The sequence below is a fragment of the Balaenoptera acutorostrata genome, chromosome 2, assembly GCF_949987535.1.
Source record: "Balaenoptera acutorostrata chromosome 2, mBalAcu1.1, whole genome shotgun sequence".
NCBI lineage: Eukaryota > Metazoa > Chordata > Mammalia > Artiodactyla > Balaenopteridae > Balaenoptera > Balaenoptera acutorostrata.
In genome coordinates this window covers 135,446,049-135,462,914 of record NC_080065.1, presented here as the reverse complement: position 1 = coordinate 135,462,914, position 16,866 = coordinate 135,446,049, and the positions used below count along the sequence as shown (strand labels likewise).

General features: G+C 48.8%; 1 protein-coding gene across 2 annotated transcripts; it reads right to left on the bottom strand.

Moving 5' to 3' along the window:
* Window positions 1-37: 37 nt before the first annotated feature.
* MYOZ3 (myozenin 3) lies at window positions 38-16,089 on the bottom strand. Of its 2 annotated transcripts, none has more exons than XM_028168151.2 (7): window positions 15,569-16,089; window positions 14,075-14,150; window positions 8,157-8,311; window positions 7,133-7,186; window positions 6,890-7,028; window positions 6,280-6,442; window positions 38-3,228 (listed from the first exon to the last, which is right to left on the bottom strand). In XM_028168151.2, the coding sequence occupies exons 2-7, from the start codon at window positions 14,133-14,135 to the stop codon at window positions 3,060-3,062; spliced, it is 741 nt and encodes a 246-aa protein (XP_028023952.1). In that variant the 5' UTR covers window positions 14,136-14,150; window positions 15,569-16,089; the 3' UTR covers window positions 38-3,059. The 2 variants fall into 2 exon arrangements, with proteins under 2 accessions (XP_028023952.1, XP_007188696.1); XM_007188634.2 differs by having other exon boundaries at window positions 14,075-14,136.
* Window positions 16,090-16,866: the final 777 nt, after the last annotated feature.

The window sequence follows — 16,866 nt, the reverse complement described above, 5'->3', positions numbered from 1 at the left end:
TATCTGTGTAACAATCACGCAGATCTAGAAATAGAAATTGTCCAGCTTTCCCCAGAAGCATTTTATTATGTCCCTTCACAATCACAAACCTTTCTTCCTCCAAAGTACCACCATCCTGACTTTTATATTCAACACCTCCTTGCATCAGTAAACATATGTTTGTATATGTGCCTTCCTTTGCTCACCATTTTGTTTCTGAGATGCATCCATATTGTTATATGTAACTGTAGTTCATTCATGTTCACTGCTGCCATGTCTAGTGTCAGGTTTCCCAATGTTTGGGCTATTCTCAGCCCTTTTCATTTCCATGTCACGGTCTGATTTCATTCATGTAAAGAACAAAAACAGGCCAAAGCATAGAGTTTATATGAAGGGCCTACTAGGCCCCCAAATTACATGAATGGCTAATGACCTGCTTTTTCAGGATCAAAATTTTACTTGTTGAATAAAGAAGCAAAATACAGAACAACAAATACTGTATGATCCCATTAAAAGAAAGACGTATCTTTGTATTTATGCATCTATATACATGTAAATGTTTATTCAAATAAGTCTAGAATTCTAGAGCGACCAAACTATTACCACTGGTTACCTCTGGTATATGGGAATGGGGCAGAATGCAGGAGAGTGGGAAGGTCTATGTATGTGCATGGGAGGAGCTATGTGGGCAGATACCTTCACATTTTACTTCTTCATTTATTTATTTTTACAGTAGGCTTTTTTTTTTTTAAACAACATCAGCAAAAGTCACATTAGAATAAGGAAGGAATGAGAATTTACTTTGGGGTGCAGCAGCCTCCCTACCAGTCTCTCCTCTTCTGTCCCTGGTGGCTGCCATTACCCGCAGAGCACAGCAGAGCCAACCCAAGGCAGACCAAATCCTCTCTTCCGTGTTTCAGACACTTTAATGGTTGGCTTTCAGCTCTTGGAAACATGACTTTAAATGGCAGCCCCCAAATTCAAGCCAACACATCAACTGCAAGCAAATCTGAGTCAGCTGTTGGCCCCTTGAAACTGTGTGGGGCAGAGTGAAACTCCAGAGCAAAAGGAAAATGCAACCACTATCCCGTGCACCTGGGAACCAGCTAGATTCCCGGCCTTCTCATCTCCCCAGGAGAGGGCGCCAGGGCGGAGACAGAGGGAAGCAGCGGGGAAGGAGGTGAGTCATGTCCAACAGAGCCCTGCAGTGATCAGAGGCTTTCCTTCAGGTTTCAGCTTTACTGACCCACAGTGACATTTGCATGAGCCTGCTTCTCAAGGTGCACTCACTGCAGGAACATCTTACCAGCCAAGAGTAGTAGCTACATGGAATCTGATAATGATTGAGTGCTTATTAGGTATGTGTCCGTCACTATGCCCACAAAACTCTATGCAGGGGCTTCTACTCTCGTCCTCATCTTACAGGTAGAGAATTAGAGGCCCACAGGTGAGAAATGACTTGAGTTCACACAGCCAGCAGTGGCATTAGAACCCACCCCATCCAGTCTGACCCCCAGCCTGTACTCTTGACCTCTAAACTCTAAAGCAGGGCACCATGACTAGGTGATTCCAGAGTGAATGGGCTTGGCTGCCCAGTGGGGTGATAGGAAACATCCACTGGAATCGGACAGATGCCCACTTGTCCCTGGACAAGTCACTTCCCCCTTTTGAGCCTGGATATCCACATCTGTAAAACGGGACAATACCTTTGTCTCAAGGTTGTACTGAAAATTAGAAATGGGATATGGAGAGAACCTACTACCAGCCCAAGCACTGAGACACCCAATAAAAAGCAGCCATAATCATCATCATCACCACCACCTGCAGTGAGGCGTTCCTTTCCCTTCTCTTCCTAACGAGCCAGCATACAGGCCAGAAAACGCCCGGTGGGGACTAGGACAAGATCTACCCTGGCGCCTGCTCTAAACGGTGAGTGGAAGGGGCTGGAAAGGAGTCGTCCTTGTAAGCACCCTACTCTGCACCTGTCCTGTGAGGTGCCGAGCGCTGCCCCTTCTTTCTGACCCCATGGCCGCCTCCCTAGTCCAGGCCTTGTTCCTTCAAGGATCCTGGCGTCCAGCTGTACTCCTCTCCAGTCTGTGCTCCACACAGCAACCAGTGACACCCCTCGCTCTCCAGCCTAAGAACCTCCCCATCTCCTTAGTGCAGCCCACCCCACTGTGGCCCCCTGAGGAGTCACCGACTCCTCTGACATTGCCATCTCCCTTCTCCACAACACCTGCCCCCATGACAGTTCTGCACCTTTGCACTCGCTGTGCACTTGCCAGGAATGCCCTCCCCATCACACTCTCCCCATCACACCCCCTTCCTTTGTTGGACTGTCACTCCTCTGAGGCCCCACTCGAATCCTCTGGGAAGCTTCCCAGAATCCCACCCCACACCCAGGGTTAGAGAACCCCTCCTCTGCTTCACTGGCACTTTGTTCCTCAGTTGTCAATTAGCGTGCTTTAGGGAAAATTAAGATGACTTCCTGCTTTACAAATCTGTCTTCCCTACTGTGTTTTCCTCCCTAGGCTAGGGCCTGGGCTTACTTACCACACCCTCTCCCTGGAGCTGGCACAGCGGCTAGCACACAGTTGCTGCTTAGTAAATGTTAACAGCATAAATAAAGACCATCTGTGTCTCAGTAAAAGGAAAATCTAATTATCAGAGTGATTCACAGGTAAATAGGCGGCTAGTGAGCTCCCTGTCGTTGGGGCAGTGTAAGCTAGACTACAGGAGCAGGAAAGAGTGGAGGCTTGGACGTGAAGTCATTGGTGGTTTGGATTCCTAAAGATACAAACCGGGGACGAGTTTTCCTGGAATCAGCTGGGAGTACTAGTTACTAATAGAGATACTCCACTCAGGAGATTCTGATGCTGCAGGTTTGGGACGGGCCAGAAATCTGTATTAAAACACCTCCAGGTAATTTTGAAGCACACCACATTTGGGAACTGCTGAACTTTGTGACCTTGGAGGCCATTTGTGTGTGATGGCCCTTTGTAAACTGTGAAGTGCTGTCCACAAGTCTTGGCTCCAGGTGTTACCCGCCCTCTGCGATGGGGGAATTGAAGGGGCTGGGGCTACAGCTCCTCAGACTCTGGGAGGTTGCAGACCCAGCCCTGGGCCACTCTGTTGAAGCTGGGTCTGAGGCGGAGGAGTTCCAAGCCACTGGTGAGCTCCGGGACGAAGAGGGTGCCTGCCCTCGAAATGGTTTCCCCCACCAGGCGTCCTCCAAAGGGCACTGGTGTCCTGGGGAGAGAAGAGCAGCAGGAGAGGAAGGCAGTGTGGGAAAGGGTGGCAGAACAGACCTGTGGGTCACCACCTGCAGCCCCCTCCCCTCCTCTCTCTGGGCCTCAGTTTCCCTGCTACTCAGCAAGGTTCTGTACTGTCTTTAACAGGTTTCTCCAGCTCTGCCCATTCTCAAATCTGCCCCTAGTGGGGATGGCTTCTTGCTTTGAAATAGGAGTGAGGTTTTCAGTGAGAACTGGCTTGTCCTGGCAAAACTCTACGTTCCTGTTAAGGAAGGTCTAGAAGGGAGTAGAATTGGAATAGAGTTTTTCCCTCCTCTTGTCATCTCCCCTTAAAACAATATATCAAGACTGGAGAGAGGAAGGAGGGTTAGAAAGAACACTGAGAATCAGAGACTACAGATTACCACAGAGACATGCCATTTCTCACTCATAAGACTGGCAAGGATAAATGATTTGGTAATGGGGCAAAGTTAGTGAGGCGGTGGGGCGATGTCTCACTCATATACTGCTGGTTGGAGAGTAAATTGGTGTCGCTCCCTTAGAGGGCAATTTGGCAGGATCTTTTAAACCTGAAAATGTGCAAATTCTGTCAACCAGCAACTCTACCTGTAAGCATATGGCTTAGGGAAGCGCATGCACAAGGAAGCAGCTATGAGCAGCGATTAGTGACAGACCAGAAACAAGCCATATGCCCACTGGCAGAGGAATGGATAAGATAAATATAGTATATTCACATGGCAGAGTACTATATAGCAACTTAAAAGGAATGAAAAGAGATATAGGTATTAGAAAGAGGAGACTGCAAAAGCGAGTGAAAAGAAACAAGCAAGTTACAGGATGAAATACAAAGTAGCAAAACACACACACACACACACACACATGCACACCAAACAATGCTACATCCCCATAGGTATGTAGCTGCTTGTAGAGAATGTTCTCTTGTAGAGAATGTTCTGAAAACATACATACCAACCTGACAACAGTGTTACCTTTGGGAAGGGAGCTGGGATTGGAGGATGGGGAAAAAAAGGGCCCTACCTTTATTTGAAGTCGCCTAGGGTTTTCTTTAAAGATAATATAAATACATGATTTTCAAACTATTTTTTAATTTTAAGAGAATAAAAAGCATTGCTCATGTAGTGTTTTCCCTGCAGCCTGGGACCAATGGAGAGAGGGGAACGCCTGCTCTGGGGTAAAAAGGCAAACCCTGGGCCAGGGCCTGGGTTCCAGCCAGGACAGTGTTTCTGCCTGGACCACCACAGCTGCGATGGCAACAGCCAGGCCCCGCAGGAACAGGCTGGGCTGTTTCCAAGTCAAGCAGGCCTCACCGTTGGGCCCTTGATCAGGAGCCCAGAGTCCTGGATCCTGAGCACAGCTTGGCCACCAACGCTACAGTTCCTTCTCTCTCTGCCTCAGTTGCCTCTTCTGTCCCAGGAGGGGTCTGGGCTCAGGGGTCCCTAAGACCCTCCTTATTTTGGTGGGAACATGCCTCAGCCTGTCAGAGCTGAGGCATGAAATGGATGGGGCTGCGACCTGCAATGGCCAGCCTGGAAGCTGGCTGCTAACACTGAATGTCAGCTGAGGGTTTTAAATAGCTGGACAGGCAGGGTCTGAGGGCCCCAGGAGGAGAAACAGCACAGTCCTGCCTGGCAGGAAACCCCAAAATGTCTGCCAGTGGCTTGTGATTCACATGAGGCCTGTTGGGCCCATTCTTCCCATCATGGTCCTGCCTGGCTCTCAGCTGTTTGAGGGCAGTTACATCCCTTCTGAGCAGTCTCTTCTCAAGGCCCATCACCCCCAGTTCCTTCAGCCCTTCCTCAGAGGGCTTGGTCTCCAGGCCTAGCAAGACAGACACAGTCTCCACGTGTGGTCTGAGCAGGTGCCAGAAGAGCTGGACTGTGGCCTCCTCTCTGTGGACCCTCCACTTTCTCACTGAATCCAGCCCAAGCCAGAGGAGCATTTTTCACAAATAGCAGCAGAGTAAGGAAGCCAACTGAAATGCAGTTGAAATGCATCCCCCAGCCCAAAGCCTTCCTTCCTGCCAAGCTCCTGTCCTGACTGCTGTGATTTGTTTTCAGGCCCCCAGGGCAGGATGTTAAATCTATCCCTTTTAAGTTCTCCCCTGTTGGCTTTTCCAGCCATCATTTCAACCTGTAAGTAATAATAATAATAATAATAATAATAATAATAATAATAATAATAATAATGGCAGCTACCATTTATTGAGAGCTTATCACTTGCCAGAAATTTTGCCTAAGGCCTCTCATGCCATCCTCACGACCATCTTATGAAGCAGGTACTATAACAGTCTCATTTTACAGGTGGGGAAAGGGAGGCCCAGCGAGGTTAAGCCACTTGCCCAAGGTCACACAGCCAGGGGTGGAGATTGCATTAAGCCCTTGTCGAGGGCCCACGTGCTAAACACTATGCGCCACTCCTTTGTGGCTCTCGCCTCTGGTGTCCAACATTTCACTGCCACTCCCCACAGTGGTACAGCCTCAAGATCACTTTCTAGGCCTCTTCCAGACCACTGATGAAAGTGAGGAAAACGCTGAGCTGGCCTAGGACTGGTGAGAGCTGGGGCCCCCACCCAGGGAAGGACTCGCACCTTGATGTCCATCAAGCAGAGGGCACACAGCAGTGATGGAGAATAAGCAACTGGACTCCGGAGTCAGACAAAACCAGACTTGGATCCCAGCCCTGCCACTGCTTCCTTGCTTTGTGATTTTGGGCAGATTGTTGATAATCCTCTTCTCCAGCAGAATAGGAAAAACTAGCACCTGCCCCACCCTGTTGTGGAGGAGTATCCAGCAAGATGTGTGCCACATTCACCCATTTACTCCCTGTACATTTATTGAGCACTAGTTAGTTGTGTTAAGGCAAGAGCTCTACTGAGTTTTAGCAGGGGCTCAATAAATGTATATACGGCGTTGGGGGTAGAGCCTGGCATGTAGCAAGTGCTCAGGAGGTGCAGCTGCTGCTGTGGTTGTGACTGGCTCCAGTGCATCCTCCCTCCAGGTCTCTCCCCAAGCAGCCCGCCTGGTCTTACGTGTTGAAATTTCGATACTCCAACAGGCTGTGGGTGTGACTTCCGCCTTCGCCCAGGTCCTCCCGGTAGCTGACGAACTCCTTCCACGGGCAGCTGTAGCCCTTGGGGATGGCCGTGTGGTTGAACTTCTCGGGAGGGACGCCCTTCAGTGGCTCAGCATAGCCTAGGGGTGGAGCATGGCACGTGGGAGGTGGGAGAGCGGGACGCCTGGGTTCCTTTTAACCTTGCCCCCCACGCCCCGCTGCAGACACTGTTTTGGGGGGCTAGGAAAGGGGAGCTGGGGGAGGGGGTGGAATGTGGTGCTAAAGTTGCTCCAGCAAAGAGGACCCTTCCCCATCCCTGGAAACAAGGAGGATGGAGCACTGGAATTGCGAGTTGGGGCGCAGACTCTAGTCTTGCCTCGGACACTGACTCGCTCTGTGACCTTGGCGCATTGCTGCGCTACTCTGGGCTTGTGTTGGGTCTTTGGAGTGGGGTGAGTGTGTGTGTGTGTGTGTGTGTTGGGAAGGAGGTGGAGATATAGGACACTCTCTGGATGCTCTTCCTGCCCCACCGTGGAGCTCGCCCACGCTACGGTCCCCTGGTCCTGGGACGCGGGCAGGCCACTCACCTGGTGCCAGGGCACTGGGGCTGCGGGCACTCACTGGCCGGGCGGCTGTGGGCTGGGCACCCTCAGGGCCCCCAGGCCCTGAGGTCGGGAAGATGTGGAGCTCAGAGTGGTAGTTCTGCCCCTTGGAGCTGTTGGCAACCTAGGCACAGGGGCGGGAGCTCAGAGGTGGTGGACCGGGGAATCTGAGCTGCCTGGCCCCTTCCCGCAGGCTTCCGCCACTTCGGGGTCTCTGTGCACGCTCACCGTCCCAGGTTCCGCTGTTCCAGTCACCTTCTCCTTGGCGCTTCCTGCCACGAGCTGGGGGGAGGCGAGGGGCAAATAAACCACAGGAAGGCCCAATGGGGCAAGAGGCCAGGGTTCTCCCTCCACTACAAAAAGGCAGGGGGTGGTGGGAGGTCATAATCCTAGAGCCCGCCTCCCAGGGATGTTTCGGGGAGGGGAGGATGAGTTAATAGAGCGCTAAACCCTGGAACAGAGAAGTGCTCTTATATACGTTAGTTGCTATTATAGTATTGACCCTGGGCATATAATACTTAACCTCTCTGAGCCACAGTTTCCTTCTCTGTAAAGTGGAGATGATGATAATAATATCATTCTCTGATCATTAAATGAGAAGATGCATGCAAACTGCTTAGCTAGTACCGTCATAAGCACGTAGCAAAGGTAGGTGTTTTGTCATTTTTATTATTCTGCCACATTGATCCCTCTCATCATCTCCTGTTTCATCCAGAAATTGAGTGGAGTAGGATGAAAGGCCCCTGAGTTCATTAGAAGTACCTGAAACTGCCTGCCACCTTTTTGAAGCTGGAGGACAAGCCATTCTTGCCTCCTTTCTCTACCAGCTGACTGTCTCGTGGCCTTTGCCTTCTTCCAGTGGGAAGAAGAGGACGGCATTCTGCATTTTCCATCTTAGATCAAGCTCAAGTCTAATCTAAATCCTGCTTGCTGCAAATTCAGCCCAGAGCACCTGACTATTCTTCTGCACTTTTTGTAGGAGCCAGAGTTCCTTCACTCCATGGGTCATCCTGTCCAATCCACTTTATGTATTGTATCTGGGGAAAGGTGCCTAAAGAGCTAACCCTTTTCTAGGATCACCTAGCAAGGCAGAGGTCAATCTGATGGCGATATCACAGCCGTCCCCAGCTGGAACTTGAGGGACCCCCCATAGAGGGCAGAGGTCCTATCTGGCTCATTGTTTGGCTCTAGGCTAACGATTGACCCTCTCTGGGCCTCAGTTTCCCTGTGAACACAATGGAGGCTTACTCACCGCACGCGGGCTGGATGCAAACTCAAAGGTGAATTTCTGCACGCGGCGCTGTCTCTTATGGAAGAGGAGGGATCCTCGGTTGTTACGCAGTGATAGCTCTTCCAGCATCAAGTCCTGGGGCACCTTCATCTTCTTGCCCAGGTCCAGCAAAGGCACTGCCCAGAGAGGCCAGAGGGAGCTCTTACTACCAAACCCTCAGGGCACTCCAGGTTGCTGCCTCTAAGGGGACCTCTGCACAGCACCATATGCTGTGTTTGAGAGTGCCGATTTCTCCCCACACTTGCTGACCCTGGGTGTCATTATTCTTAGGAATCTTTGCCCACCCAATGGGCGGAAATGACTCCTCCAAGTTTAATTAGCATGTGTTTGACACTCAGTGAAATTGAGCATCATTTCAGATGTTCTTTGGCCGGGTATATTTATTCCATGCGTTTGCCATGCAGCTCTTTGCCCATAGTGGTGGAGGTAGTGAGTAATGATCAGATTCTAGGTATCTTTTAAAGGTAGGCCACGGGTGTGGGGTGTGAGAGACAGAGAGAGAGACAGAGAGAAAGAGAGAGACAGAGAGAGACAGAGAGAGAGAGAGAGAGAGAGAGAGAGGTGTGGGAGGTAAAGGCAAGGTTTCTGGCCTGAGCCGCTGGGAGGATGGAGTAGCCGCTCTCTGAGATGGGAAGGCTGGAGGAGGAGGAGGTGTGAGGAAAGACCAGGCATTCTGTTCTAGACATGTCTTCTTTTAATGTTAAAATAGCCTTTTATTATTATAAAAACAGCATATATGTGCATTGAAGAAAGTTAGAAAATATAGACATAAAAGAAAAAAGCCCACCATTTTCTACCATCCAGAGGTTGCCACTACTAACACCTTAGTGTATATCCTTTCCTGTCTTTTTCATTGACTATGTATTCATATGTGACTTTTTAACCAAAACGAAATCACAGCACAGCTGCTTTGTAACTTGCTTTTATCAGTTAAAGATCTCCACCTTTCCAAGTGAATGAATTTTTTTTTTAATATAATGCCTAGTCCATATTCAAACTCCCCTAATTGTCTCCAAAACTGAGCATAACATTTGAAGAGCCTTGTAGGCATCCCAGCGGAGATGCCGAGGAGGGCGCTGGGTATCTGAGTTTAGTGTTCATGGGAGAAAACTGACCTGGACTTAAAAACTGGGGCATCAGGAAGTAGAAATGGTATTTGCTGTTGTTGTTTTTTAATGAAGGCTGTCCCATTTATTTCTTTTCTCATAGTTAGGACCAGTCATTATAGCCATGTAGACGGATTCCAGGGCTGATGACCATCCTTAGTAGTTTGGTGGCCCATCCACATCCTTGGCGCTTTCCCCACCAGCAAAACACGTACTTTTATGTTGGCGCCGCAAGGGAAGACTTTTGGAAGAGAGGAGTGTCAGCGTGGTGAAGACGTTGGTAGGAGAGGGATACATATGGGCAGCACAGGCAGAGTTGTCATCTCTACAATCAGACACACGTAGGTTCATATTCCAGCTCTCTAAACGGTATTTGGAGCCTGGAGGCTAGGTGAGATCACCAAGGATATGAGAATGGATAAAGAGATCCAAAGACCGAGCCCCGGGGCCTCCAACATTTAGACTGAGGAGATGAGCCCCAGCCCTGGAGCCTGGGAGAAAACACCCGGCAAGTTAGGAGGAAATCTAAAGACTGTGGTGTCCTAGAACCAAATGATGAAAGTGTATCAAGGAGGATGGACTGATCAACGGAGTCAAATGTTGCTGATGTGTCAAGTAAGAGGAGGGCTGAAAACTGACCATTGTATTTAGTAACATGGTGTTATTATTGGCAATCTCCGCAAAAGCAGTTCCTGTGGAGTATTTGGGTGTGAAAGCCTTATTGGACAGGGTTCAAGAGAAGAGGACAGAGTTAAACCACATCACGAGGAAGCAATGAGCCAAATCTAGGATGTGGGACGTTCTAGAGGGCAGGTGGCCCGGTGTCTTCAAAGGAGTGAATGACATGGAAAAAAAGGAGGGGGGCGGGCAGTGTTTTAGATTAAAGGAGATTTAAGAGACATAGCTACCAAATAAAAACAAGGGCCCTTGAGGGTACAGTTATTATGCTAAGTGAAATAAGTCAGATAGAGAAAGACAAATGCCATATGATTTCACTTATATGCGGTATATAAAAACAAACAAACATAAACCAAAATAAATGATCAAACCAAACCAAACATCAACAAACATGTAGATACAGAGAACAGAGTAGTGGTTCCCAGAAGGGAATGGGGGCTGGGGGGGAGGGTGAAATGGGTAAAGGGGATCAACTGTATGATGAAGGATAGAAACTAAATTTTTGGTGGTGAGCATGCTATAGTGTATACAGAAGTAGAAACATAATTTTGTACACATGAAACTATCAATATATAACGTTAAGTATGAACCAATGCTACCTCAGTTAAAAAGTGGCTCTTATTTGGATCCCCATGAACAAACTAGAAAATTGGAGGAAGTTGACTATAGGACTGGTTATTAGATAGTATTAAATCAACATTTAATTTTGTTCAGTGTGTTAATATCTTTGTGGCATGTAAGGAAATGTCCTTTTTATTACTTTCTGTGAAGTATTTGGGGGATGAAATGACATGCTCTTTGGGATTTGCTCCGGACCCCAAGAATAAAAGGAGGGCCGCAGGGATTTGCACTCTCAACTTTTGTGTGTGTGTGTGTGTGTGTGTGTGTGTGTAAGTTGGTTTAATAAAATGTGAAAAAGAGAGAAAGAGAGGAAGGAAGTATAGACAGAGGCTTTGAGGAGGTGTGCTCTGAAGGACCATGGCTGGGGGCAGCTGTGGAAGCAAGAGTGGTTTGCTTGCTTGTTGGTTTGCTTACTTGCTTGCTTGTTTTTAAAGAGGGAGGAACAATAGCATGTTTGTTAGCTGATGAGAAACTCTGACGATGCAATAAAGAGAAGGGAGAATTACTGAAGGAATGGCTTGAGCAGGAGAGAGGGCAGGGAGGGTGTTCAGTGCCCAGCAAGAAGGGTTGGCTTCACACAGGGCAAGGAGAGTTCATCTATCATATCAGGAAGGAAAACCAAGAACAGGGACACAGATGCAAACAAGTGGACAGATGTGGAGGCGGGAGCTTGCAGAAGTTCTCTTTTGGCCACTTCACTTTTCTCAGTGAAATAAGAAGCAAGGTCATTAGCTGAGAATGAAGGTGGGGAAGGAGGTATTGGAGGTTTGAGAAGAGAGGTTGCTAAAGTTATCTCAGAGAACAGCAGGGGAGAGTGAATGGGTCAGGGATGGGTGATGTGGTCACCAGGCAACACTGAGGGCCATTCAGGTGCTGTGATTCTTCCCATTCAATGGAATCCTAAACGGCCTTTTTAAAAAGGAGGCTGATGTTTCTTTCATTCTTTCAGCAAATATAGAGACAGCACCTTCTACATGTTAGGATCAGAAAGAAATCCACTGTAGATTAAAAGGGGGAAAAAAGGAAATTTCAGAAGAATCTGTATTCTAAGATCCCACTCATATATTTTAAAAAATAAGCACATGTTTATGTATGCATTGAAAAATCTGCAAGGAGATATGCCAAATATTGGCAGTAACAATTTGGGGACCTCGGAAGGAGGAGGGCTGGAAATTGTTTGCTTTGTTTCTGTTTTTGAACAAGAAAATGTACTGCATACTTAAACAGATGAAAGACCATTTATACCTAAATACATAATAAAAGTCCCCTGGCATCATATTCTCAAATGCTGTTCAGATGAACTGAGCTTAATATTTTAAAAAAAAAAAAAAAAAAAAAAAAGCTATAGGTAAAACCTATTTGACTAAGCAATTCCACTTCTAGGCATTCGTCCTCGGGCAGAAAAGTTGAATGAACATGCCTGAAGATATACATACAAGGATGTTTACTGCAGTGAGTTTTCAAATTGTGAAAACTGGGAATCAGTCTTGCGGTGCATGCTGCCCAGATGCCCTTTATCAGTGACTAACAGCTCACAACCGTGACCTCCACAGAGAACTGCCCCGGTGAGTAGAGGCTGCAAGAGCCCCCTTGCTGAAGATGAGATGAATTCTGTAGGGCAATTAATTTATGCTTTGGAGCCCACGTCCGGGAATCCTCAGGCTCTACTCCTAAGGGTCCCAACCTGGGCTGAGGCTTCATGGCCTCCCTTAGGGGATGTGTGTGTATAAATATATATAATATCTTATATGCTGGGGGAGCGAGGGGAGGGGAGGGGTGAGATAAGTCATACTAGGATGGAAAGAAGCCTGTGGTATGCCGCTAAGTGAAAAAACTTGAAGATGACGAACACAGTGTATAGTATTTAGCCCGTGTGTGTGTTTATATAAATACGTTTATATATGAACAGAAGAAGGATTTACACAAAACTGTTAACAGTGGTTCTCTCCAGATGGTTTTGTTATGAGGAACTTTCACATTCAAAGTCATTCATGTCTGCTTTGTCTGAATATTCTATAAAATGAATGCTTTATTTATATAACCACGTGGTAAAGGAGCAGTTTTGGAGACAGAGCTCTGGGGTCAAATCTCAGTTCTACCACCTACTATATATGTGACTTCCTAGCTTCTCTGGCCCCTGTTTTCTCATCTGCAAGATGGGTGTGATCGTATCTAATTTACAGAGTTGTTGTGAGGGTTATATATATAACGAAAGGTACAAATGCTCTTAGCACAGTATCTGAGACATAGTGAGCACACAATAACGGTAAGTGTTTTATTATTATTATTATTTTACAATGGCTATCTTTCGCTGGTGACACCATGAGATTTTTTCCTTTCTGCTTTTCTTTAATTCCAAAATTGTCCTTAATTAATACCCTAGCAATCGTCAACAATTCACGTATTTCCAGTCTGGCATAAATGTTGTGCGTCAGTATTTGGGGGTCTGTAACTAATTAATTACTTAGACAAGAGAAAAGAAAATGCATTGCCTGATTCTTCTAGTTAGAGCATTGGTACCTCACAAAGCTTGTGTATTTCAGCACAGAAAATCATGGAATAAAAAAAAAAATGACACCAACAAAAGGAGGCAAGAACACACAAAACAAGTTAAAAGTACGACTTACACATAAAGTCATACACATGATTAAATACTTCCTAGAACACTGAAGGAGGTAAAACTTCAGCAATGCCCTTAGACATGGGTTTGTCAGAGCTTGGTTCACTTCCCATCTGCATCAGAATCACCTGGGTACTTGTCTAAAAGGCTAATGTATGGCCTCCTCCCCAGGTCCCCTGAATCAGAATTCCTGGGGGTTGATGCTGGGAATCTGTACTTTTAACCAACGCCATGTCACTGCGATTCACAGTAAAGTTTGAGAGTCCTGACTTAGCTAAATTTGTTTTTAAAATATTTGAAATGCTCTAAAGTAGGCCAAATCAACAGACTCCAAAATTATGCCAAGAGGTCTTATAAAGTTGATAATCATGTATTTTAGATGATTTATGCATTGGATGAATGTGCTTTTAAGTGAAATGGTTTGAGGCAGATCGGGCAGCCTATTCCTGCCCCCCTGACCCGCTCTCCCCTGACCCCTTGTCTCTTGCCATGGGGGCTCGGGGACACCGCCCAGTTAAAACAAGCAGGGGCAATCTGTGGGACGCTTGGGCCATTGTTAGGGTTGAATCTGGGACCAGAGCTCTCAGAGCTCCATTTGGGGCTGAGGTAAGGACTTAGGTGGGGGCAGAGCCCAATCTAGGGCACTCAACCTCAGCTCTTGGGGGTGCAGGCATCAGGGCAAGGCCCCTCCCAGTGCTTTGGGAAGCTTACAAGCCCAGGCAGCAGATTGCACAGGCTGGCCTTGAACTCACACCTGTTTGCCTAGACCTGGGAGCAGCAGGCCTGAGTGGCTGCAGCCTGGGAGCAAGAAAGCATGGGATCTGAGGAATGCTCAAGGGCTGGGTCAACCTTACCTGGTTCAGTGAGGTCCCCCATGGTAGTCATTACTGGCCCCTTCTGCTCCTTGGGGATCATCCTGTGGAGGAGAGACTGCCACAAATGGTCCAGGCTACCTCCATTCCTCCCCAGACCTCCCAATCCTTGGTCTACCCAACCCCAGGCCTGCGCAGCCTTGGCCCACCCCAAAGCCTCAAGCAAGGGCTGTCTGAGCTGGAAAGAGGAGGCTGAGGTCCATGGAAGAAAAAGGAGATGCTCAAGGTCACACAAATCTGCTTCCTTGATGCTAGAGAAGCACACACTCATTGGGGGTAGTTTCTGGGACATTAGGAGATGGGGAAGCGAGGGTCTCTGACTGTTGTTGTCCACTGACTCAAGTGAGCGCCAATCAGAGGCTGAAAGAGGTTGGAGGTTGAAGTCAGGGGGAGAGGAACGTGGGTGGTTAGGCTGAAGCTGCACTGGGGTCTGCAAGGTGCGCCCCTCCTGTCCTCAGGACTCGGCTCTGAGGCTTGAGGGCGCAGGCTGATCCAAGGACACTAAAAACAACCATCAGCCCCCTTCCTATCCCCCCCTCCTTCAGCTCACTTGCATGGTGTTCTTTTCTCCCTCGCTCCTTCTCTCCCTCTTCCTCCATCCCCCCATTTGCATCTTATGGCGTGTCCCAGGAATCTTGGAGGTGATTTACAAATAAAATGAGGTCCAAAGCCCCAGAGAAGCCCTGTGGGCCCCAAATCCAGATCCCCTAACTCGCCCCCCAGGAGAGAAGGCAAAGTCCTTGAGCCTCCTGACGGCCTTGCCAACCCTTGTGCCCCTCTGCTTTGCTTCCAGGTTTTTCTATATTTCTTCTTTTAGAAAAACAATCTGCCTCCATCTGTGACCCCCACACCCATACCCAGCCCCGGGTCAGTGGGCGCTGAGCTGGGCGGCCTGGATTCTAATCGGTGTCCCTGACTCCCTCGGTAACTGTGAGCAAGTAGCTCTCCTGTAACCTAAGGAGACTGGGCTAGATCATGGGTATCCATGGATGTGCTGCAGGGCATACACGAACCCCCTAAAACTGCATGCGAACGTGAGCACACATGCATGCATTTGGGGTGATGCCCACGAGCTGGTGGACAGCGCTCCAACTGGGACCACTTAGGATTCCACGGTCCCCGGAGCTGTTTCTTGACAAACACTCTCCTTGCAGAAATTCACAGACATTGGGAAGGACCCCTCATTTTATAGACAGGGACCCTGCTTCCCTCTATTGCTGAAAGATCTTGGAGTCCTGAGCAGAGCCATTACCTACCCCAACCTTGAATCCTAGCCACCCCCTCTCCATTTAACCCAGAGTAACCCAGAGCTTAGAGTCCCTCCCTTCCCAACTCAGGGTCCAGGCTTCCACGAGGCCCCACCCTCCCCGGACCCCCTTGGGCCCTTCCTCTGCTTGGGGGAAGGGGCTCTGGGAATTGGCTCCTCCCCACTGCCCACTCCCCACAGCGCCTCGAGCTCCCCTTGAATCCTGGTACCTGAGAGATGGAAGCACAGTGGGCAGGAGGGAGTGTCAGACCCTCAGATTACACCTCTGTCGGGAAGCTGAGAGTTGAGTGGTCGGTGTCTGTGCAGGCGGTCGTCAGTGAGCTGGGTATGTCTTGCTGCCGGCTCTGGCCTCAGCTGATGAGAGTTGTCCTTGCCTTGTCGTGGCTCACAGCCTTATTTTGGGCTGCAACAGGATCCAGGGACAGATGCTAAAAGCACCAGGCCCCAGGGAAGACAGGTGCATGGGCAGCAGGCCCTTGCAAACAGAAGGCCTTGCACATGTACAATACACATACATATGCACACACCAAAGTCACCTGGAAATGCTGAGTGAATCACTGGTCCCCTGAGCTTGCAAATTGTATCCTTAGGGCCTAGATCAGGGCCTGGCAGGAACTCAGTAGATATTTGTTGAATGAATGATTGAATGGGTAGATTGATGAATGAATGAATTGTCCCGCAGTAACTTTGCTTGACTTGTTCATTCCTCCTTTCCTTTCTTCCTCTGCTTCCTTCCTTCCTCCCTTCTTCCCTCTCTCCCTCCCTCCCTCCTTCCACCTTCTCACATTCTCTGAGCCTCTCTCTATGGACTGAAAATAAATAAGGCAGGGCTCTGTCCTCAAGGAGCTCAGCCAGGCCTGTGTCAGACCTGTAAACAGCCTTTGCGACGCATCATGGGAAATGCTCTGGGAGGGCCAGGGAAGGGGGCCACCAGCTCGGCCTGGGGGTGGGGAAGGCCTCCCAGAGGAGGAGACATTTGAGCTGGGCCTTGAAGTCTGAGTGGGAGCTCACAGGCAGAGAGGGGCACGGGCACTGCAGGCTGAGGCCATGTCACACATAGGATGTGAGGGGTCAGCGAGGAGAGCTAGAACTGGGGGCTGGGGTGGTGCTGAGAGATGAGGCCAGACAGGTGGGCAAGGGCCAGATTACAGCAGCCTTTTCAAAAGTATAGTGTGTCTTATAAAGGGCTGTTGGAGTTTAAGGCAGTGGAATGGAGCAGTCACATGGTCATTTTCCAAAGATATCTCTGGCTGCCCTGTGGAAAGTGGGTTGGCAGGAGTTAGTCTGGAGGCAGGACGATTTCACTGTGGTCAGGTGAGACCTGGGGGTGGCTGGACCAGCGAGGTGACAGAGGGCATGGAGAGGAGGAGAGGGGCTTGAGGAGTATTTGAGGAATCACCAGGTCCCAGTTAGAGACTGGATGTGGGAGGTGAGGGAAGGGCCGCTCCCGTTTCTGGATTGAGTCATTCAAGGAAAATAATGGTGAGGAGTAGGGGGGGGCAGCTTG